Genomic DNA, 22,838 nt, shown 5'->3' on the forward strand with positions numbered 1-22,838 from the left:
GCTTGGGAGCTGGGAACTACTGTAAACCAAGCTAGCATTGATCTATATTATTATATAGAAGAATAGCTCCATCACTATTGACCTGTTCCAAATTCAAATGAGAAAAAGAGAATAATAGCAGTGGTACCTGAGTTTCTATAGTTAGGCCAAGAATCAAGATAGAGGTTGCCACTGTCACTGGTGGTTTCCGTTATCTTGTATTCCTGATCCTGTGTCCATCCAGTGGTAGGCAATATCATGATATTTTTGACATCTTTGGACAGTATATAACTTAGTTTATCTTTTGATGTTTTAAAATGATGTCTTTTTGGTATTTGAAGGTATCCTGAATATATTCTTCACAGTGATTTTATGAAATTAATTTTGCAGGTTCAGAAAGCGCTTCCCCAATACATTCAGCTCTGGGATCCCGGTCACAGACACCTTCCCCATCTACACTAAATATAGATCACATGGAACAGAAGGATCTGCAGCTCGATGAGAAGCTCCACCACTCCGTTCTGCAGACACCAGATGATCTAGGCAATGTTTGCAACTCAGATATTTGCTGTACTTACAGAGTACTAGTATCAGAACCTAAGTCATCTTAGCTGTGATTATTTATACTTATTTAAAGTCTTTGATTTTTCTGAGTCTTCTGTTGTTTTTCTTGCCCTTAAAAGGGGCTATTATTCTTATAGAGTTGTTTTGCTTTGTTTGTTTGTTTTTTTGTTTCTTTCATTTTATCATAGTTTTAAACATTTTTATAATTAAGGCTTTTAATTGGTGATAGTGATTGTACTATTTGGGATTGTTTCATTTATTGATATGATATTTGTCCTTTCCTTCTCCCTACCCCCCCCCCCATCCTTCCTTCCCTCTCTTTCTTGTTTTGAGACAGAGGCTCACTGTGTATCCCTAAGGCCTGGTCTAGAACTCACAGTGAGTTCTGCTGCCTCTGCCTCACAATTGCTAGGATTAAAAGTGTTTCATCTGTCTGGTTCCTTGTTTAAATTTTGACTTTGAGACAGGGTTTTGCACTGTAGTCCAGGTTAGCCTCTAACTCCTTCGGCCTCAGCTTCCTAAGTGCTGGAGTTCTAGTTGTGCTCACTATGTTTCAGGTCTCTTAATACTGTAATTGAATACATTGCTCACTCACAGGAGGAAGTAGCAGTACTATCTTTTGTCAGCCAAACTTTCAGTAAAACAATTTGTCAAATTAGTAATTTTACCTTTTTTTTTTAAATACAGGGAACTGAAATCTTGCATAGTATAAAAAGCATCAGATAAATACTTGGCCACATATTTTGAAAATTAGTTAATGACGTAGTTGACCAAATATTTATTTATAAGTCATAGTAAAAGCCCATTTTTTATTATTCATATATCACATTTATTCTTATTAAAGGAAGAAATGAAAGGTGCTTAATTCCTGGACTACTTTAAAGGGCTCATTCCATTATATATATATGTTCCTGAAATTATATTAATTTGTTTTTCTTTTTTTATTTTTTTTTAATTTTTTTTCTATTTATTGTTGGTATTCTGCTTTTATTGAAAATAGATTGTTCTCTTATATAATACATACTGACAACAGTTTTCCCTCTCTCCACTCAGCCTAGAACCCTCCCACTTCCCCTCTTTCCCAGATCCACTTCCCCTACGTTTCCTCTTCAGAAAAGAGACAGCCACACAGGACAAAACAAGATAGAATAAGACAAGGCAGAAGCACTCATATAGAGGCTGGAGAAGGCAATCCAATTGGAGGAAAAGAGTCCCAAGATTAGACAAAGAACCAGAGATACACCTGCTCCCGCTCTTAGGAGTCTCACACACACCAGGCTGACAGCCATAATGTATGCACAGAGAACTTGTGCATATTGCATGCTGGCCCTGTGCTAACTGCTTCAGTCACCGGGAGCCTGTGTGAACACTGTCTAGTTGATTCGCTGGGCCATGTTCTCCTGGTATACTCCATCCCCTCTGACTCCTACAGTCCTTCCTTTCCCTGTTCCCCTGGGGTTTCCAGATCTCTGAGGGAAGGGATCTGATGTAAACCTCCAATTTAGACTCTCTCTTTACATAATGTCTGGCTGTGGGTCTCTCTGTACCCACTGTCATCTACTGCTGGAGGAAGCCTCTCTAATGATATCTGTACTCATAGATGGTTACAGTCTATGAGTACAGCACCAATCTATTAGTACAGCAGAATATTATTAGGAATTATTTCAATGATTTTATTATTTGTTTGTTTGTGTGCCAGTTGTTTGGTCTCTGGGCTATCCAGTCTCCTGTTCACAGCCATCCAAGCAGTATAAGACACTGACTCCCTCTCATGGCATAGGCCTCAAGTTAAACCAGACATTAGCTGAGTACTCCCACAAGTTTTGTATCACCACTGCCCGAGCACATCTGGCAGGCTAGGCAGATTGTAGGTGGAGGGTTTTGTGGCTGGGTTGATATCTCTTTTTCTAGCCTGCACAGTACTTTCCTGCACTAAAGAGATTAGAATGTAGAAGTAAAGGCTCCAAGATGCAGGGCCAACTCAGTCTCTCGACTTGCAGTGAGCTGTGTGGATGTTGCCCTCTGCAATGGTATCTTTCTGTCAGTTTTCAGAGAATGATCTTCTATTCTAGCATCAGCCTAGGTTATTCAGGGATCTCCACAAGACCCCTTTGGCCAACAGCTCAACCAAATACAACCCAGTTCCACCACTGGAAGCCTTGCCTGGCTACAAGATGGCCAGTTCAGACACCATATCCTCCATTGCTAGGAGTCCTCGCTAGCTCTACCCTCATAAATTCCAGGAAGTTTACACTGCACTAGGTTTCTACACTGCCTCCAATGCCCCCCAGTTTCAGTCGTCTCTCCCTGCACTTTCTCCCTCTACTCCCCGCATATACCTGATCCTTTCCTTTCCAGTTCCCACCTGCAAAATCTGTTTATTCTTCCTAAAGAGGTCCATGCATCCCCTGTAGAGTAAAGGGCTCATTCCTTAGCATGCAGTTATATGTTTCTGCTTTGTGGGTTATGGTGACCTTTAACATTTCTTTGTATATTGTTTTCCTACCATTTGGAAGAAAAATTTTAAATTACAAGACAGTTAACATGACTAGTTAAAAAAAATCCATAAATCATTCAAATAAATTTTACCAGGCTGTTACTATTTTGCTGGTTTATACCTGTTTTTCCATATAAAATTAAAATGTTTAATATTTTATACCTGTAAACTTAAGTAGATCTGTCCCAATAATATAGACATACTTCCCTTATAGCCACAGTGTATTAGCTTCACTCACAATATTTAACATCAATTGCTGGTCTCTTAACTATAGTACTTTCCTCAGTTATCTCATCAGTGGCATTTGTAGCTGCCCCATACAGCTTGATCCAGATTGTAACTAAATACTGTCTATTATTTCTTGCCCTCTTAGTTATTTAATATTTTGTAGTTTACTTTGTGAAAGTTAAGTCAGACACAAATGAATTGATTCATCTCAATATTCATACACATACACACATACACACACATGTATAAAGAAGTTGTAGAACAGGAAGACATTACAACTCTATGTGTTAGAACTCAGTCTCTTTCTTTTGATTTACTTACTGTCTTTATACTGAATGCCAATTTTTAATAATCTGAAGATTAACTATATAATACCTTTTAAATATTATTAGTTATTATATAATTTACATACAAAGAGAAAATTTAAGCATTACAAATATAAGATAAATTTCTTGCAAAAATGGACCAACTATAAATTATCAATATATTTGGGATATTATCAAATATGAAAGATCCTATTTAAGTTGGGAGATGGTGGCACATACCTTTAGTCCCAACATTCAGGAGGCAGAGGCAGGTAGATCTCTTAAGTTTGAGGCCAGCATGGTCTACAGAGTGAGTTCCATGACAGCCAGGGCTACACAGAAACAACCCCACCCCCGCCAAAAAAAAATGGTTAAAATTTATTTTGTCCATAAAACGTTTAGTTTCTTAAGTGCATTAGCTGCAAGGACATTAACTTTTTTGTTATTTTTGTTTAGCTGTTTACTGCAGGGCCTCATTGTGTAGCCTAAACTAGCCTTGAACTCTCTTGAAACAAAAGTCCAGGCTGACCTTGAATTGGCAAAGATCCTTCTGCCTCAATTTTGCTAAGAGCTTGGATTACAGGCCTTAGGCACCATTTATACTTTCTTATAATTTCCTATACAATTGTATGCATGTAATAATGGATTTTTTTAAGCTGTAAAAAAAACTAGCAAAACTATCTATTTTATAAGTGAGGACGTATAGCCTTAAGTAGTTAAAATAATTTGTTTAACGTGGTTAGTGGCAGAAATGAGACAAAGATCAAGATTGCCTGTATTTATTTCTTTTCACCTTTTTAGTATTAAAGATAAAAAACATAGTTAGGCCGGACAGTGGTGGCATGAGGCAGAGACAGGCAGATCTCTGAGTTCAAGCCCAACATGGTCTATAGAACTAGTTCCAGGACAGACAGGGCTACACAGAGAAACTTTGTCTCAGAAAACAACAACAACAAAAAGGCTTAATTACACTATTATTATGTTCAAATTTTAGTTCAAGTATCTTTTTTATGTTGTGATACTTCTTTCAGTGTTACTGTTTGCATACTCTAGCTTCAAAGAAATTGGCTTATGAAGACTTCCTACAGGAATTACTTTTAGCCTAAAATTTTCTTCTTGATTATATAGTCTAGTTATTATATAGAAGTGAGAGTGTGTGCTTATAAAATTGACATTTATGTTCCACATACTATCTCTATCACAGGCTGGCAAGATGGCCCAGTGAGTAAGAGCACTGTAGCACCAGCCCCACCACCTGCCTTCAGTCCCCAGACCCACAGTAAGAGGAGAATCACCTCTACACATGCGTGCTCTCTCACACATACATCACGTATATATACGGATAATAATTTTTCCTTTTGGTAGCTGTACAATAAGTGGTAGTTGCATATTTTTCTTCAGTAAATCCCAAACCCTATTACATAGGGAATTATGTATTGGAAAGATTTTGGCATCAGAAAAAGTTACTTATATTTACATTCCTTTAGTTCACACTTGCAGATACTTGAGATTATTCACTTTGGTTGTCTCTTTCAGGTACTAACACTATTGTGTTTTTTTTTTCTTTAGAAATCAGTGAATTTCCATCTGAATGCTGTAGCGTAATGGCAGGAGGTACTCTCACTGGGTGGCATGCTGATGTTGCTACTGTTATGTGGCGAAGAATGCTGGGCATTTTGGGAGATGTCAATGCTATTATGGATCCTGAAATACATGCTCAAGTTTTTGATTACCTCTGTGAACTTTGGCAGAATCTAGCCAAGGTGAGAAAAAAAAAAACAAAGGCTATAAGAGGAAAGGGAAAGAAAAATAAAGTATTAATAAATAGAAGAAGGCTGGTTGTGGTGGTGCACACCTGTAATTCTGGCACTTGGAAGACTGAGACAGGGTAGAAGCCATGCTAGGCTACATAGCAGGCTCCGTACCAGCCCTGTCTATTCTGTCTGAAGAAACAACAAGCATCCTCTCCACCTCTCCCCAATGAAAAAAGAAGAGGCGTTTGAGAACATAATTACAACCTTGATCTTGCTTTGAATTAAACAAATGCTCAACATGAAGTCACTTGGCCATAATTAGCCGTAATGAAATAGGTTACTATGGTAGAGACTGGATTTGACTTCTGTTTAAGGTAAAACAACTAAAAGAAGAAATAGTTTTAATACATGTTTGTTACTGTTTATTTGAAAATTATAGATCAGAGATAATCTTGGCATTTCAGCAGATAACCTGACCTCACCTTCTCCACCTGTTTTGATTCCTCCATTAAGAATTCTTACACCTTGGCTTTTTAAGGTAAGCTTGACATATAAAACATTATTCTTTACTAAGTTAGTCTTGAGCAACTGATAGAAATTTTAACAGTTATTTGGTCTTCAAGAACACTTAGTTTGTAGCGAGTATCTTTAAGAAATTTTGCATAGAAAGGACAGTTATACATAACAGAATTACATTTTTTATTTGCTTGTTTATTTATGTAATCAAGCAAAAGTAAGTGTAGAAAAGTATGCCAAAATTCATTTTCCCCTGTTAGGGATCTAAGCCACAGCCTTGCGTGTGCTAGACAAATGCTGTAGCACTGAGCTATATCCACAGCTCTAGAGGAGGCTGTCTTCATTGTATTTAGATAAAAATAAAGCACAAATTAATTCCTAGTCCTGACTAGCTGGGTAATAGAATTGGACCAACAAAGAAATATATGAAAACAGATATTGCTTATTATATTTGATTGTTTAAATATTTATAAACAGTATTTGATTTTTAGTATTAAAACTGATTTCTTCATTTTAGGCAACCATGTTGACTGATAAGTATAAGCAAGGTAAATTACATGCATATAAACTTATTTGTAATACAATGAAGAGAAGACAAGATGTATCTCCAAACAGAGATTTTTTAACACATTTCTATAATATAATGCATTGTGGATTGCTTCATATTGATCAGGTAAATATGTGTGCCTACTAAAACATTGTTTTATCAGCTGTGACAGTTAGTGTTAGTTGTCATCTTGACAAAAATTAGAATCACATAGGAGATGGGCCTCTGAACATGTCTGTGAGAGATTGCCCTGACTACATTAACTTAGATGGAAAGACCTGCCCATGTGAAGGGCACCATTTCATGTGCAGAGTATCCTGGACTGCATAAGATAGAGAAAGGAAGCTGGGGACGGCATGAACTCACTCATTGCTCTCTTCTATCTGTGCATGTAATGTGCCCAGCTGCTTCAAGTTCTTGTTACTATGGCTTCTCTGCAGTGATGGACTGGAACCTAGAGGTCTGGGTTGAGCAAACCATTTCTCTCTTAAGTTGTTTTGTCCAAAGTATTTTATCACAACAACAGGAAAGGAAACTAAGACATTGATTTTTAATTATGCCTAACTCTTGCTCTAGAAGATGTAGAGTTAAAACTGTCTTTCAAATGTAGCAATTTATTTATAATTCATTTCCACTTTATGACCTCTTTTATTCTTGAAAGGTGATTGAAAACAAGCTATTGCAGTACTTAATGCACTGATGTCAGTATTCAGTTTTTTATTATTGTATTATTTTTTAAAACGATCTTTTTTTATTTTATATCCCAATCCCAATTCCCACTCTTTTCCCTATTCTCGCTCCTCCCACCTTCTCCCCACCCCATCTCTCATCCACTCCTCAAAGAGGGTAAGGCCTCCCCATGGGAAGTCAACAAAGTCTGTCACATCACACTGAGGCGAGATCAAGGCACCACCCTTCCCCCTTATCTAGGCTAAGCAAGGCTCACTCCATAGGGAATGGGCTCCAAAAAGCCAGTTCATGCACTAGCGGTAATTCTAGGCCTCACAGACTGCCCAAGCCTTAAAACTTTAGTTTTCACATACTAACTAATTTACTTTTTGAAGAGATTAAACCATCCTTTGGTTACATTGGTTTTTCTTAATATTCCAATGTGTCTATTTTTAAGCATTTTATAATTAATTCTTAATCAACATTTGAGGTATATGAATTTGCTCACCTTTTCATACAGCAATCATAAGGTTTATTCTACTCCAAAATTTACCTCATATTTTCTTATTACTAAATTACATTGCCATAATGATAATTACATTAACATGGGAGCTGTATCATTTATGATCATCGAATAATCTTAGATAAGATTCTAGGACACATATTTGAGCGATCTTGATCTTAGTTGGAAAACTAAAAAGTGTGGAAGAGTACTGTAATTTGTTTAAATGCTCATTGGAGAACACTAATATTCAAAGCTGATAGTTATATTTCTTTCTGAGCAAATGAGAAAACTTTCTTCATTAATTTAAAAATAATTGTAGTGCCCAAACCTTATAAACATATCTCAAATACTATTACATACTTACTACTATAAAAGTAGAGTTTTCCTTTAAGGTTAGTCATATTTAGTGGAAGGAAGACTGGTTGGAGAAGGGGATCAGTAGGAGTAGGTGGAGCAATGACAAGAAAGGGTTCAGGGTAAATATGACCAAAGTATACTATGTACCTATGTGAAAATATCATAATAAAACATATTATATGTTGTTGCAGGAGGCTGCTTGTTCATCCTGGCCACCCGACAGTTCAGTCCCGAAATAATCGCACAGAAACCATATTATTTAAATCACTGCTTGGCCCATTAGCTCTAGCTTCTTATTGGCTAACTCTTACATATTAATTTAACCCATCTACATTAATCTGTGCATCACCACAAGGTTGAGGCTTACCAGCAAAGTTTCAGCGCATCTGTCTCCGGTGGCAGCTGCATGGCTTCTCTCTCACTGCCTCCTTTCTCCCAGCATTCAGTTTCATTTTCCCCGCCTACGTAAGTTCTGCACTATCAACAGGCCAAGGCAGTTTCTTTAACTAATGGTATTCACAGCATATAGAGGGGAACTCCACATCAATATATAATCAGTATAGGCTAATTAAAACCTTTCCTGAAAAGTCACATTGAACAATACAACCAAATGCACTGCATCTTTCCTGGCAAATCCAGAATCATAATGCCATATTAAGAATATTCACTTAAAAACACCTACCTTTAGGTTTCTGAAGCTATATATCTATTATTCAAGGACTTCCAATTTCTCCAGTTGCCGCATAGCAGATCACATAGGTTCAGTATAGATGTTAGGCGTGAATTTTCACACAGAAGCAACTAGGTGGCTAGAGAAACTGCTCTGTAATTTTAGTGGGACTAAAATTTGCTGTGAAGCAAAGAGTCCTCCTTGCTTTCTAATGTGGAAAAGAAAGTTCTATCGTTGATGTCATTTAATCAGATGTATTTTAAGTTTACTTTCCTAACAAAATATATGAAACACGTATTAATTGAAAGAATTAAAATTAGTCTTTCCAGGTAGTCAGTCAGTATATTTTTTATTTCATACTTTACCTATTTTTAATGAAATTGATTAGCTGATACCCAATAATACATATGTGATCATCTTTCTTTCCTTTTTTCCTTCTTCTAAGGACATTGTCAATACAATCATCAAGCACTGCTCACCTCAGTTTTTTTCACTTGGTTTGCCTGGTGCCACAATGCTGATTATGGATTTTATTATAGCAGCCGGGAGAGTGGCTTCTTCAGCTTTTCTTAATGTAAGTCCTTATTTCTAGTTCTTTTAAGGTAATAAATTCTATTTATCAAGACTGAGCTCACAAAGCAACAAAAAGTGTTATTGCTGATAAAATATAACAAATTTATGTCCAGGACACTTTAGCATTTATTTGGAATTGATTGCTTCTCCCACATTAAAAAGAAAGAAATTCTGATGTGTTAAGAAATCAATAAAATGCCGGGCGGTGATGGCGCATGCCTTTAATCCCAGCACTCGGGAGGCAGAGGCAGGCGGATCTCTGTGAGTTCGAGACCAGCCTGGTCTACAGAGCTAGTTCCAGGAAAGGCTCCAACGCTACAGAGAAACCCTGTCTCAAAAAACAAAAAAAAAAAAATCAATAAAATTAGTTGGTGAATTGCCCCCAAGAGCTGTAAAAAAATGGTTTACATCTGATAGAAAAAAAAGATTTAAAATTGGGACATGTAGGGAAAGAGGGACAGAAGTGAAGAAAGGGTTGCAAGTTATTGAAAAAGATAAGGAACAATGGAGAGTAATCATTACTGCGTGTTTATTAAATCATCACGTTTTTTAATGAGAATTTTTATTTGACAATTAAAATTTTAATATAAAGAACAAGCATTTATGGGATAACCCAGAAATATGCTCTTGGAGTAACCTTAACATGTTAAGAAGCTGTGAGGTAATTGCACAGAAACAAAGGTAGGTGGAATATTTCCTACGTAAGTAGCAGAAGTGAGCTAGCTAGAAAGATAGTAGCTGTGGATGCAGTGCTAGCATGGGTTAGATTTTCTCTAAGGAGGAAACATGATCAAATGTGTATTTTAGAAAGATCACTTTCTAATGTCCTTTTAGAAAAAAAATTAGGGTATATGGAAGAGAAAATACCGGCATACAATTTCAAAAAATGTATAACCATTTAATAGATTATTTCTGTTTTGCAAAAGCCCAACAGTGAATGAGAAAAGTGCTGTTTGTGGCCTGATGTAAGGTGTGTATTGGATACTGATGAGAGGTCAATAGAATAATTGTTACATAAGTCAGGAGGTCAAGAGAGATGTTTTAGAAGTATTTTTAAAGCCCTGAACATGGATACAATTGATCACCCAGAGGAAATGTGCGAATGAAAAGGAAAAATCCTGCATTTCTAGCCAGTTTTGTTTCCACTGTTCCTGGAAAACATTCACAGTGTCTTGTATCTTGGTATCTCCAGGGTCTAGCACAGAGCAGTGCTTAGTAGATACTGCTGAAAATGTTAAGTACTTATCCAGTACCAGTATACGCTCAACATTGTGCTTAGACTTTGGTGGTTTATGAACTTTTTCTTTGTGTTTATATATGCAGAGGATGGTCTACAGAGGAACAGGAACTTGTCCTTTCTTATCACTAAAAGTATGCTCAGCACAACAACATGTACTGTGGTCTGGGTGCTCATTAGCAATGCTGAAGTACTGAATCAAAACCTAGGTTGTGATGAGATTATAGATGATGAATGACATCATTGGGGGATGCATCTTATTATGTTTTAAGTGCTATGGACCAGGTTATAGTGCTATACTGACTTAAAGAAATACTTTAAAATAAGTAAAGAGATAATTAAACTGTCTTGAGAATATTAAATAAGTATATTACTTTTGGAGTAGATTACATGGAAAATAAACCAAAAGTGAAACACAAGCTACAAGTCCATAGTAGTATTACTACAGTACCCAGATAATCAACTTCTTAGACTGGCCAAAGTTGATAGAACTCAAAGGAGATTGATATTCAAATAACTGTCACTTCTTATTAAGTTACTGTGAAAACTTTTCTTTATCAATGAACCAGTTACTCCAAACTACTAAGCATATTTTCTGCAACTTCTCTCAAAGTTCTGTAGAAATAAACCCTGATGCTTTTTATGTGACTAACTTTCCTCCTCTACATCTAGATATTGGTTATATAACAGCATCCTTTGGATAATGCAAGCAACAGTCCCTTTCTCTGCTAATTCGCATGCTCCCTATTACTGAGGAAGGCTACGTAGAAACCAAATCATTATAAGAAAACAACTGGACACTCACATGTGCCCTGTAAGGTTAGAGGCAGTCTTCCTCTGGATGGTGTTAAAAATACTAATTTCAGGTCTTGGCTCTTTCAATTCTCATTTTAGATCCCATCTATATCATCTCTCATTGTTAATGATTCCTTCCTTCCTTAAGCAGATTACAAGTGACTGAATTTTGTCTTTCTTAACTACATGATCACTTGTTCCTGTTGTAACTTCATATTCAGACATTACAGTTACCTTACCCAACTAATACCTTTAGCTAAATATCGAGTTTTTAAAAATTAGTTATATTTATATAGGATAGTTTTTATTTTATATTTTTTATTGATTTTTATTGAGCTCTACGTTTTTCTCTGCTCCCCTCTTTGCCTCTCCCCTTCAACTCTCTCCCATGGTCCCCATGCTCCCAATTTATTCAGGAAATCTTGTCTTTTTCTACTTCCCATGTAGATTAGGTCCATGTATGTCTCTCTTAGGGTCCTCATTGTTGTCTAGGTTCTCTGGGATTGTGATTTGTAGGCTGGTTTTCTTTGCTTTATGTCTAAAAGTCACTTATGAGTGAGTACATATGATAATTGTCTTTCTGAGTCTCAGTTACCTCACTCAAAATTATGTTTTCTAGCTCCATCCATTTGCCTACAAATTTCAAGCTGTTGTTACTTTTTTTCTGCTGTGTAGTACTCCATTGTGTAAATGTACCACATTTTCCTTATCCATTCTTCGGTCAAGGGCATTTAGGTTGTTTCCAGGTTCTGGCTATGACAAACAATGCTGCTATGAACTTAGTTGAGCACATGTCCTTGTAGCGTGATTGAGCATCCTTTGTATATAGACCTAAACTCAAAAAAATCAGTAACTCTCCTTTACACAGATGATAAATGGGCCAAGAAAGAAATCAGAGAAACATCACCCTTTACAATAGCCACAAATAGCATAAAATATCTTGGTGTATAGGATAGTTTTAAAACAGGGTGGTGGTAAATGTCGATTTACCCTACCCTTTCAAACCTGTAAGTCTAGATTGTCTTTTAATCTGGACATGAAGTGTTTTGTCTTTTGTTTTGTTGTTTTGTTTGAGACAGTGTCTTTCTGGTCGTACAGGCAGGCTTTCCGCTTGCAATCGTTCTGCCTCTTTAGGGTGGGGATTTTGATATACTCTAAGAGGTCCGGTAAAAATGAGCTGTTCTGTTCTGTTGAAAGTCATATAAGCTTAAGTCATACTAAGATGAAAATCTTTTAGACACTGAGTCTTGATTTATGTGAATGGAAATACTGTGTTGCTAATATACTGGTGTTTCACATTTTTATTAAGTATTCTTAAACTTAAAAACCAATTAGTCTGTAAATTAATGCTTTGGTCCCTGTTTGGTGGACATGCAAGAGGGCAGAAGAGGAAATGTTCAATATTGATACTTAAGAGATGACTTAATAAAATGAAAGACAACATGAAATACTTCTTCTTATGATTTATGTTGACATGAATTATAATGTTAGTAAATATTAAGGATAGTGGTTTTGTTCATATACATAAAAAAATAAAAAACCATCTAGCCTGGTAACTATTTCTTAAAGACAGAATTAACATTTTAATCTCTTCTTATGCACCCTAAAGTAGTGACATCAAGTCATTAACTTATTTGAACAATAGGTAGTGAAATATGAGCTACATTTAAAGTAATTTAGTCAGGCATGGTTGCACATGCCAATAAGCCCAGCACTTAGGATGCTGAGAAATAGGAGAATCGTCAAGTTCAAGACCAGACTGTGCTACAAAGTGAGTTTAGGGCCAGCCTTGACTATGTAGCAAAACCCTGACTCTAAATAAATAAGGAAATAAAATATTCATTTTTTTCTTTAATCATGTTAAATGTATTCTGGTTACCATCTTATGTTCCTATTTAAAGGTCATTAGCTGCAGATAGTTTCTGTTTATTGGTTGCTTTTAAAAAACATTTTGCTATTTGTCCATTGTATTTACTGAGAATAATCATACTCTCTTTAGAAGTTCTAAATGGAAACTTAAATCTTTTATTATATTCCCCTTTGAATCATTGAATGCTCTCACTGCCCTGTATAGTCTAATTATAGAACAAAATATTTAATGGTAGAACAAAATATTTACTGATAGTTTAAGAACACAGCTAGCATTTTATAGAGTGTTTACATCTGATACACAGGCACCAAGAGTGGAAGCACAAGTTCTTCTGGGATCCTTAGTTTGCTTTCCCAACTTATACTGTGAACTGCCTGCTCTCCATCCCAACATCCCTGAGATTGCTGTGTCTCAATTTACAGACGTTAAGGTAAGAAATCAGATGCTAGTATTTAGCATATACGATGTAATCTGTCATCTCCCTTTTCTTTTTGAAATCTAGTTACTAAAGAATGTTAATATTCCAGTCATAAATCTCAAATGTCTGCTAGGAACAAAGCCTTTTTAAGGTTTAAACCTGAAAACTTTGAAACCTGTTCTCATTATGAAGTCTACTCACATGTCTGTCCCTTAGGAGTCATTAGTTCACTCACTGAATGTGTGACCCAAGACCTCTGCTGCCAATACAAGACTTCTCAGATTGAGATGTCACACTAAAGCTAAATGCTTTAATTTCAACTTTCTATTTTTGATAGAATTTTATTGCTTTGTATGAAATATGGAATATCTCTTGTACTTTAAGCATTAAAGGGCTTGCACATTCATCAGGAACAGGCATGACAAATGACACTTGTGATTGTACACTTCTCAAAGTTTTCAGGTTAGAAAACTAGTGAAGAGTAATTCTAAGCTTCTGTTTAAAGAGGAAATATGATTTGATTGCATGTTTGGTCCTCTGACTCAATGCCTCTTAGACCAAGGTAGAGGAGGCTGGCATGAAAATTCTCCTGTTAAGGTTCTGGGCTCAGCAATGTGAGCCCTAGTGAACAATTCTGTGACTGGGTCATTGTCTCTGACTATATGCCTGTGTACTCTCAATGCCCAAGGGATTAGCACTCCTGTTGATAAAATGTGCTATGACAGTAACTGACTTGGTCTTTAGCCTCAGAAGAGCTGAGGAGAAGACACTGTGGCTCCTGGGGATCATGCTGATGCTTTATTTTTCCAAGTTGCTTTTACTGAAAGTTTTGGGTTGGATTTCTTCTTAAGCATTTAAAAATGTTTTTAGTTAGTATATAGAGTATGGGTTTCATTATAGCATATTTTGAGCTGTTTTGAGATAAGGTCTCACCAAGTATCCTAGACTGGCCTAGAATCCACTCTGCAACCCAGAGTGTTTTTGAACTGGTAGAGATTCTCATGCCCTCGCCTCCCAAGTACAGGTATCACAGGCTTATAGCACCAGGAATACCGTTGGAAGATAAGTTTTTAATTTGTTTTGTGTTTTTAGACAAAGATTTCCCTGTGTAGTCTAGACTAGCTTGGACCTTGTGATCCTTCTCCCTTTGCCTCTGGCTTCTGAGAGCACAAGCATGACACAGTGCCTGCGTGTTCTGTGGGCTGTCGTGCTGATTTGTTTCCCTAGGTAGATAAGTATAAATGGGATTGCTTGGAATGGCACGGCTGTTTTAACAATATTAATACTTCTACTATTTCTTTCCAGGAATAAATTCTATTTAATCATGTACAGTTTTTTAAAAATGTACTGCTCAGTTTGGTATAGAATACTAGTAATTTATTTTGAAAACTTTTCAAAAAATAGAGTGGTATCTGTATGGATTTGGGTATTCAGATAACGAGGCCTCATGAAATGAGCATGAAGATGTACTTGTTTCTTCAGATTTTAAAAAGGTTTGATAAAAATTGGCCAGTGAAGCCATTTGGCCCTGCTGTTCAAATACTATATCTAAAAAACATTTAAGGTATTCATGCCTTTTAGGTATCAGTTCTGTTGTGTAGTGATTCTTTATTATTCTCCTAATCATGAAAAAAAGTTATTTTTAAAGATACTTTAGTTATAAATTTCAGGATTTGTTAGCCACCTTTTAGAATAATTCTGGGTTTTTATTAAAAGTAAATTTAAGAATGGATTATTCACTTACCCACTCTATTTCTAATGCCCAGAGCACTGTCTGGCTCAGAATGGCCAACTCGTAAATATTTGTTGAATTAGTACACTGTACTAATTCATTCTTTGTACTAGTACATTAGAAATTTTAATGATTTCTTCTGTTTCTTCTTATTTTAGGAACTTATAATTAAAACTGTACTAAGCTCAGCAAGAGATGAGCCCTCTGGTCCTGCAAGGTAGGTCAGATGTTCTTAATATAACAGCTATCCCGAGCAGTTCGTAAAAATTACAACACTTCAAATTGTTCCAGATTTCTAAAAGCCTTCATCTTTCATAAATAAAATAATGTTTTAATCTTATTTGACTACCTTTTACTTCATCATTATGTTTTATTAGTTATTTATATAGTGCTTTGAAGTACGAAGTAGAGATCAATGCTCATTAAAATATTTAGATTACAGAAATTGATATATCTAAGAAAATAGTATACTTTAATAGCCACATATTTGATCATGATTTTTAATAGACTATCAGAAGATTTTTACTTTCCTTTTTGTGCGTATGTGTATATATGTATGTGTACACATATCTATGCAGGTGCTCATGCATGCATGTGTACAGGCCAGAGGAAGACATCAGGTATCCTCTGTTGCTTTCCACCTTATTCCATTAAAACATGGGATCTCTTCCTGAACCTAGAACTTGCCAAGTTTTGGCTATGCTGTTGTCCAGCACTATACTGCTTCCCCTGTCCTCATCGGGGTTGCTGGTTTACACAGACATGCCTGGGGTTTTACAGGTATGGAACGCTGGGTATCTGAACTCAAGTCTTCATTCTTTGTAGTAAGCACTCTTACCCACTGAGCCATCTCCCAATCCCAAAATAATTTTAATTATTTTAATAAATTAGGGAAGAAACACCATAGTCTCTTTTATGCCCTCTACTTTCTCTTGGTGTACTCACACAAATTTAGAAACATCTTGTTTGTAGCCTATTATTTAATATTTCAGTGTTTTAATTCATTGATTTTTGTTTTTTGAGACATGATCTCATGTAAATATTGGCTGGCCTTGAGCTCACTATATAGCCAAGATTGCCCTTGAACAGGACCCTGATTCTCCTGCCTCAGCTTCTCAAGTGCTAGGATTATAGGATTATAGCCAACCCTTGGTGTTCCAACAAAAACTAGTTCATATTGGTACTCTCAGTCTCTGCTTTTGGTTAATTGAGTTTATGGAGCATTTTGTTGCATTTCAAAATGTATTGTTGCTTTATGACTTCATATACTGCTATTGCTAAAACCTCGAACGTAGTTGCTTAGATCTATCAACACTATGTAAGAATTATGGGTTGATGCCAAAGGAGTGAAAATGAGGCAGTAGCCCTTACTCTGAAGACGTCTTGGTCATCTCTGGTGTAAACAGTTGGGTGGTAACAGTCTACACCATAAGAGAAGACTTCAGACTCCTCTGTTCTAGAAGAAAAAAAAAATTCATTGAACTATTCTAAAATGTAGTGTAAGAATATCAGTATTAATCCATGTACATATGTCAGAATTACAGATAGTAGGCTATTTTTATACTTGGAGAGAACTGTTAAACAGTTTATCAGAAGCCTAAACTTGAGCACATTGAAGTCTTCCTGATTCTGATTACCAAGTAACTTCCATCTGAATTTTAGCTGAGTCACTTTTAGGAAGATAAAACCCCACAAGGTTAGAGAAACAAGTAAAGCCCTACAAGTTCTATTTCTTCTGGAGTTTTTAAAATTTATTTTTAGTTTGTTTAAGAAAATTGTGGCTAGTTGTCTTAAATTTGAATAACAAAAATATTTTACTTACTCCATCAATTTATTTTTATCTCAGCTAATTGTCCTGTTGCTAGTCAAGAATATTAGACTCTCTCCTGTAAAGCAGGCTCTCCATTTGTTTGGGAAGAAGACTTCTTGTCAATTTAATCTTAGGGATTTCAGCCGGGCGGTGGTGGCGCACGCCTTTAATCCCAGCACTCGGGAGGCAGAGGCAGGCGGATCTCTGTGGGTTCGAGGCCAGCCTGGTCTACAAGAGCTAGTTCCAGGACTGGAACCAAAAAACTACGGAGAAACCCTGTCTCGAAAATTCAAAAAAAAAAAAAATCTTAGGGATTTGTCAGAAAGGTGCTGCATGTTGTTCCCAGCAATCCTGCTCTGTTTGTTGTATCACTATTGGTGATGAATTACAGGAGAAAACTAGCTTTCTATTGGCAGTGTTTTTATTTCTGCTTTTCCTCACTTATCAGCTAACTAGCAAAGTCTTTGATTCATTTAAACAGTGAATGTACTGAATGTTGTGTTTTATTTGAAGTCATTGTAGGGTATCTTTTTTTTCCAGATGTGTAGCACTTTGCAGTTTAGGTATTTGGATTTGTGAAGAATTAGTTCATGAATCTCATCATCCTCAAATTAAAGAAGCTCTGAATGTAATTTGTGTTTCATTAAAGGTAAAGAAATCTATTTCATGAAAAATATTGAGATCATTAGGACACAGGATTTTTCCCCACACATTTAATAATCCTGGGCCCCTGTGACTACAACATTCAATAATCATTTTCATCATGTATTATTACATTAACTCCTTGATTCTGACTCACTTTAAGAATAGTCCCACTCTTGAATTTAAGGTATTTTTGTGATGAGCTCTTATGTCTGGACTTTTCTATATTTAATTTCTTTCCTAGAAAATATGTGATTGATATCTTAAAAATAAGCCAGTCATTTAAAACAGCACATAGGAGGGAGATGATTTAGTGTGTGTGTATGCATAAGAGAAGGGAGAGGGAGAGAGGTATGGTATATGTTTATGTGTATGCTTGTGTGCTGAGGTCAAAGTCATGGGCAGCTTTTCATAGAATGCTGAGGACTTGAACTCAAATCCTCACACTTCAGCTGTAGGCACAACAACCTTCTTGATTTTTAACTAGTATTTTTGCGACTTTCTGATCTTTATTATTCCCTAAATTACTGAGTTTTTTACTTAATCAAAATAAATATCCTCTTTATAACCAGAATAGAAATTTGTTTAAAAGTAGTAATCTAGGGGCTGGAGAGATAGCTGAGTGGTTAAGAGTACTTACTGTTGTTTCAGAGGACCCTGGGTTCAATTCCCAGCATCCATGTGTCAACTCAGAACTCCTTATAACTCTAGTTCCAGGAGACCCAGTGCCCTTTTCTGGCCTCTTTGCCTACCAGGCTCATACATAGTGTACATCCATAGATGCAGGCAACCAACACAAAAAGAATTTTAAAAAATTAGTGATAATCTAATCAAGTAGAATATCGAATAAAATTATAAAATTTACTGCATTTTAGTATTATTTAGGGGTTTGTTTTTGCTGTTATTGTTTGAGACAGTCTCACTATTTAGCCCAGGCTACCTTCTAATTCAGTAGAATGCTCAGACTGTCACAAACTCAGAATTTTCCTGCTTCAGCATTCTGCATGCTGAAATTTCAGTCATGCTCCACCATTCCCTGCTTATATGAGTATTTTTACTTATGAAAGAATATTTATTATTCTTGTCTTAAAGCTTTTAATACCACAGCATCTGTTTAAGGCTAAATATGTGATATGCATAGTAAGCACTTTTGAGTAACACCAGTGAACCGATAACTCTGATTATGTGCTATGTTTGAGGCGCTTTGCTGAGCAAAGTGAAGAATAAAATGGAAACTGTAGGTACAGCTTTGAGAGATGTACGGTACAACCGCTGATATTTATACTAAAAGGAAACATGAGGTTTAAATCGCCAGAAGCTAATATTGACGAGTAGGCATAAAGAAGGGTTTTGTAACAATGGCTTTTGTTGTTGCAGTTCACGAATAAAACAGTTGCGCATGTGGCGTGTCACATGCTTCACATGCTGGTTCACTATGCACCTAGACTGCAGACCTACCAGCCTGACTCGCCCTTGAAAATTATTCAGGTGAACAACTTTTTCTTTATTTTTATTATAACTGTATATTAGATATGGATACCTTAGATATGAAATTATTTTAATGGGTGCTGTTTTTTTCATAGGTAAATATTTGGTGTTCTTACATTTTCGTATCAAAGTTCCTGATAATTCCTTTATATTTTTAAATTATTTATTTATTTATGTGATTAATTTACATCCTAACTGCAGTTTTCCTTCCTCTTCTCCTCCTAGTCCTTCTCCTCTCCCTTCACTCTCCTCCCCCGCCCAATCCACACCTCCTCTGTTTCTGTTAAGAAAAGGGCAAGCCTCCCATGGGAATTAATTTTTTAAGATATCTTTATTCTATGTGCATGTATGTGTGTGCGCCACATGCATGTAATACCTGCAGAGGTTAGAAGAGAGCATCAGATACTCTGGAACTGGAACCACAAATGGTTATAAACCATCCTGTGAACTAAGGTTTTCTTCAAGAGCAGTAAATGCTCTTAACCACTGAGCCATTTCTCCAGCCCCCTCCTTTGTAATTTTTGTTAGAAGTATGGTTTCCACCAGGTGATGGAGCCACACACCTTTAATCATAGCACTTGGGAGGCCAAGGCACATGGATCTCCGAGTTCAAGATCAGCTTGGTCTACAGAGGGAGTTCCAGGACAACCAGGACTATTACACAAGAAACCCTATCTCAAAAAATAAATAAAGCAAAACAAAACCAAAAAAACAGTATTGTTTCCTGGTTTGGAATGAAATTTTTTTAAGTCATGAAAATAGTTATTAGTTGTGAAAGTTATATTTTTTATACAAACTTCTTAATGCCATTGTGTTTATAAATCTATGTTCTGCCTCATTTTCTTAGGTGAGTTAAACATGCTCTCCTTTCAGTTTACCAGAATCAGGGCATTGTTCCTTCCTTTTTTAGCCAATCATTTTTGCTACTGCAGTGTCTTGCTCCTGGCAAGTATCTTTAGGGCACTTCCTTCTTCCTGTAGGAGGAAGCTGCTTGTTGGTTCCCTACTGCTCAGCCCCAAAATAATCACACAGAAACTATATTAATTAAATCACTGCTTGGCCCATTAGCTCTAGCTTCTTATTGGCTAACTCTTATATTAATTTAACCCATTTCTATTAATCTGTACGGCAGTGGTGGTGCACACCTTTAATCCCAACACTTGGGAGGCAGAGGCAGGTGGATCTCTGTGAGCTCAAGACCAGCCTGGTCTACAAGAGCTAGTTCCAGGACAGGCTCCAAAGCCACAGAGAAACCCTGTCTCAATTAAAAAAAAAAAAAATCTGTATATCGCCATGTGGCTGTGGCTTACCAGGTAAAGTTCCCAGTGTCTGTCTCTGGCAGCTACATGACTTCTCTCTGACTCTGCCCTTCTTTCTCCCAGTATACAGCCTAGCTTTTCCCGCCTAGTTCTGTTCTTCCCTGACAAAGGCCCAAAGCAGTTCTTTATATATTAACCGATAAAAAGCAACACATAGACTGAAGGACCTCCTACACCATCTTCCCCTTTAGGGCATCATGAACATTCACATGACTTTTTGTCATGTCACCAACAACAAAAATGAAAAAAGGTTTTTTCCACATTTATCTTTGGCCATAAAATAAAGTTCCTTTCTTTGGCTGTAAATTCAGACCTCCAACTGAAGACCCATCTCATCTTTCCAGAACTATATACAGTTTCCCATGAGATATGGGACCTATATTTGGGCAACTAAGTCTGCTTACTCTCTCCCAAATGTACCTCTAACTCTCATCTTCTCTGAAATGCTTTACTTCTCTCAAAATCCCCTCCCTCTGTATGCCTTTCTTGGTATTCTTACAACATCTTCAAGAAAGCTGAAAACAAGTATTTATTAAGCTTCTACTTGATAGCAGTTGTTATATCATTTGCCTCTTCAGAAATAACTAATTTTTATTTTTTGATTCAGGTCTCACTATGTAGCTCTGATTGGTTTGGAACTCAATCTGTAGATCAGGCTAGTCTCAAGCTCATAGAAATCCACCTGCCTCCTCCTTCAAGTGCTGAACTTAAAGGGATGCATCATTGCCCACAGCCCAATATGTAATTTTTATTTTATATGTATAGGTGTTTTGCACAATATATGTGTGTGTTTATGTTTGTGTGTAAATACACACACAACACACACACATTTATGTTTTGCACCACTTGTGTTCTTGGTAGCTACAGAGGCCAAAAGAGGGTATCAGATCCTTGGACTTGAAGTTGCAGAGGTTGTGAGCCACCTTGTAGGTGCTGAGAATTGAATGTCCTTGTTAGATACTAGATTCCTTGTTGCTGAGCTCCTCCTCTGCTGATGTAATAAGCCAAATCAAATTGAATTAATAAATCCAGATTTAATAAACAGGGCAATGCAAAGCAGAACACTCCCAGGTAACCCTTGGGAAGGCAGGGGACAGAGCACAGGGCACCCGTGGCAGATCTATGGGTTGGATCTTAAATAGTTGGTAAGTGTAGTCTTGAGCATCTCCAGGGAGGAGCTTTCAATGGTGGGCTTTCTGGAATGGGACAGGGTTTGGGGAGAATGAGATCAGGGAGGGGTATTGAGGTGGAGCCTCCACCAAAATATTCCAGACTCTTTGGGTATATGAATACCAGGGATTGTCTTCTTGGTTAGCTGTTCCTTGTGTAGAATGAAGTGTTTCTCTTTATCTCTTATTATTTTCAGTTTGAAGCCTATTTTGTTAGGTATTTCTTTGCTTCCCAGTCTTATTGAATTTGAGTGCTTTTGTCCCTCCTTTTACTTTATGGTGGTTCCTATCTTTAAAGCCAAACTGTGTTTCTTGCAGACAACAGATAGGTGTCTTTTTGCTTCCAGATCTATTCAATCAGTTTGTATCTTTTGGGTGTAGAATCAGGGCCATTGATATTTAAAGTTATTGTTGACATGTGTGTGTGTCAGTTGTGGTCATTACATTGTTAATTTTTGGTGTTGTTTGTGTTCTCAGTGGAACTTTGTGTTTTAATAATTATGGCTTCATATTTCTTTCCACTGTCTCTCTGCTATGCTCCTTTCTCTCTTCTGTCTGAAGTCATGCTTCTTGTATGTTATTTAGGTTTCTTTGGTTGAATATAAATTTTTTAGTCTGATTATATCTTGGAAAGTTTTTCTTTCTTCTTCAATTATGGAAAGTAATTTTGCTGGGCAGGCATATTAGTCTAAGGCTAGCTGTCATAGTCTTTTCAGACTTAGAATACATTTCTCCAGGCTCTTCTTTCCAAGTTTCTATTGAGAAATCAGCTGTTATTCTTGTGGGTTTTTTTTTTCTTTATTTGTGATATTTGCCTTTTCACTTGCACTATGTAGTGTTTTAACTATTATATGCTTTCAGGATTTTATTTTTTGATCTTGTCTATTTAATGTTCTGTGTTCTTCATATGCTTTTCTGTAAAGGTGTGTCTTAGTTTGGGAAAGTTTTCTTCTATGATCTTGTTTAAGTTCTTATCTGTCACTGTCCTGGAATGATTCTTTCTCATCTATGCCTATAATTTGAAGGGTTTTTTCTATGGTTTCCCTCATTTCCTGTATGTTCCTTTGACTTTTCATACTTCTTGCTTATTTGTTCTAGATCCTACTCTATCTTCAAGTCCTGTAATTCTGTCTTCTGCTTGATTCATTCTACTTAGAAGACTTTCCTTTGAGTTTTTTAGTTGAGTTATTAGGT

General features: G+C 36.5%; 1 protein-coding gene across 5 annotated transcripts in view; it reads left to right on the plus strand.

Annotated features, from left to right (window-relative positions):
* Positions 1-22,838, plus strand: part of Ralgapa1 (Ral GTPase activating protein catalytic subunit alpha 1) — a 220,028-nt gene that overhangs the window by 112,525 nt on the left and 84,665 nt on the right. For all 5 annotated transcript variants that reach the window (XM_057782719.1, XM_057782722.1, XM_057782720.1 and 2 more), the window contains 9 exons: positions 370-522; positions 5,143-5,336; positions 5,767-5,865; positions 6,361-6,516; positions 9,037-9,165; positions 13,371-13,496; positions 15,375-15,433; positions 17,567-17,675; positions 19,046-19,156. In XM_057782719.1, the coding sequence (XP_057638702.1) occupies positions 370-522; positions 5,143-5,336; positions 5,767-5,865; positions 6,361-6,516; positions 9,037-9,165; positions 13,371-13,496; positions 15,375-15,433; positions 17,567-17,675; positions 19,046-19,156 (1,136 nt within the window). The remainder of the gene's footprint in view (positions 1-369; positions 523-5,142; positions 5,337-5,766; positions 5,866-6,360; positions 6,517-9,036; positions 9,166-13,370; positions 13,497-15,374; positions 15,434-17,566; positions 17,676-19,045; positions 19,157-22,838) is intronic.

This window comes from Chionomys nivalis, chromosome 10, assembly GCF_950005125.1.
Source record: "Chionomys nivalis chromosome 10, mChiNiv1.1, whole genome shotgun sequence".
NCBI classification, from domain to species: domain Eukaryota; kingdom Metazoa; phylum Chordata; class Mammalia; order Rodentia; family Cricetidae; genus Chionomys; species Chionomys nivalis.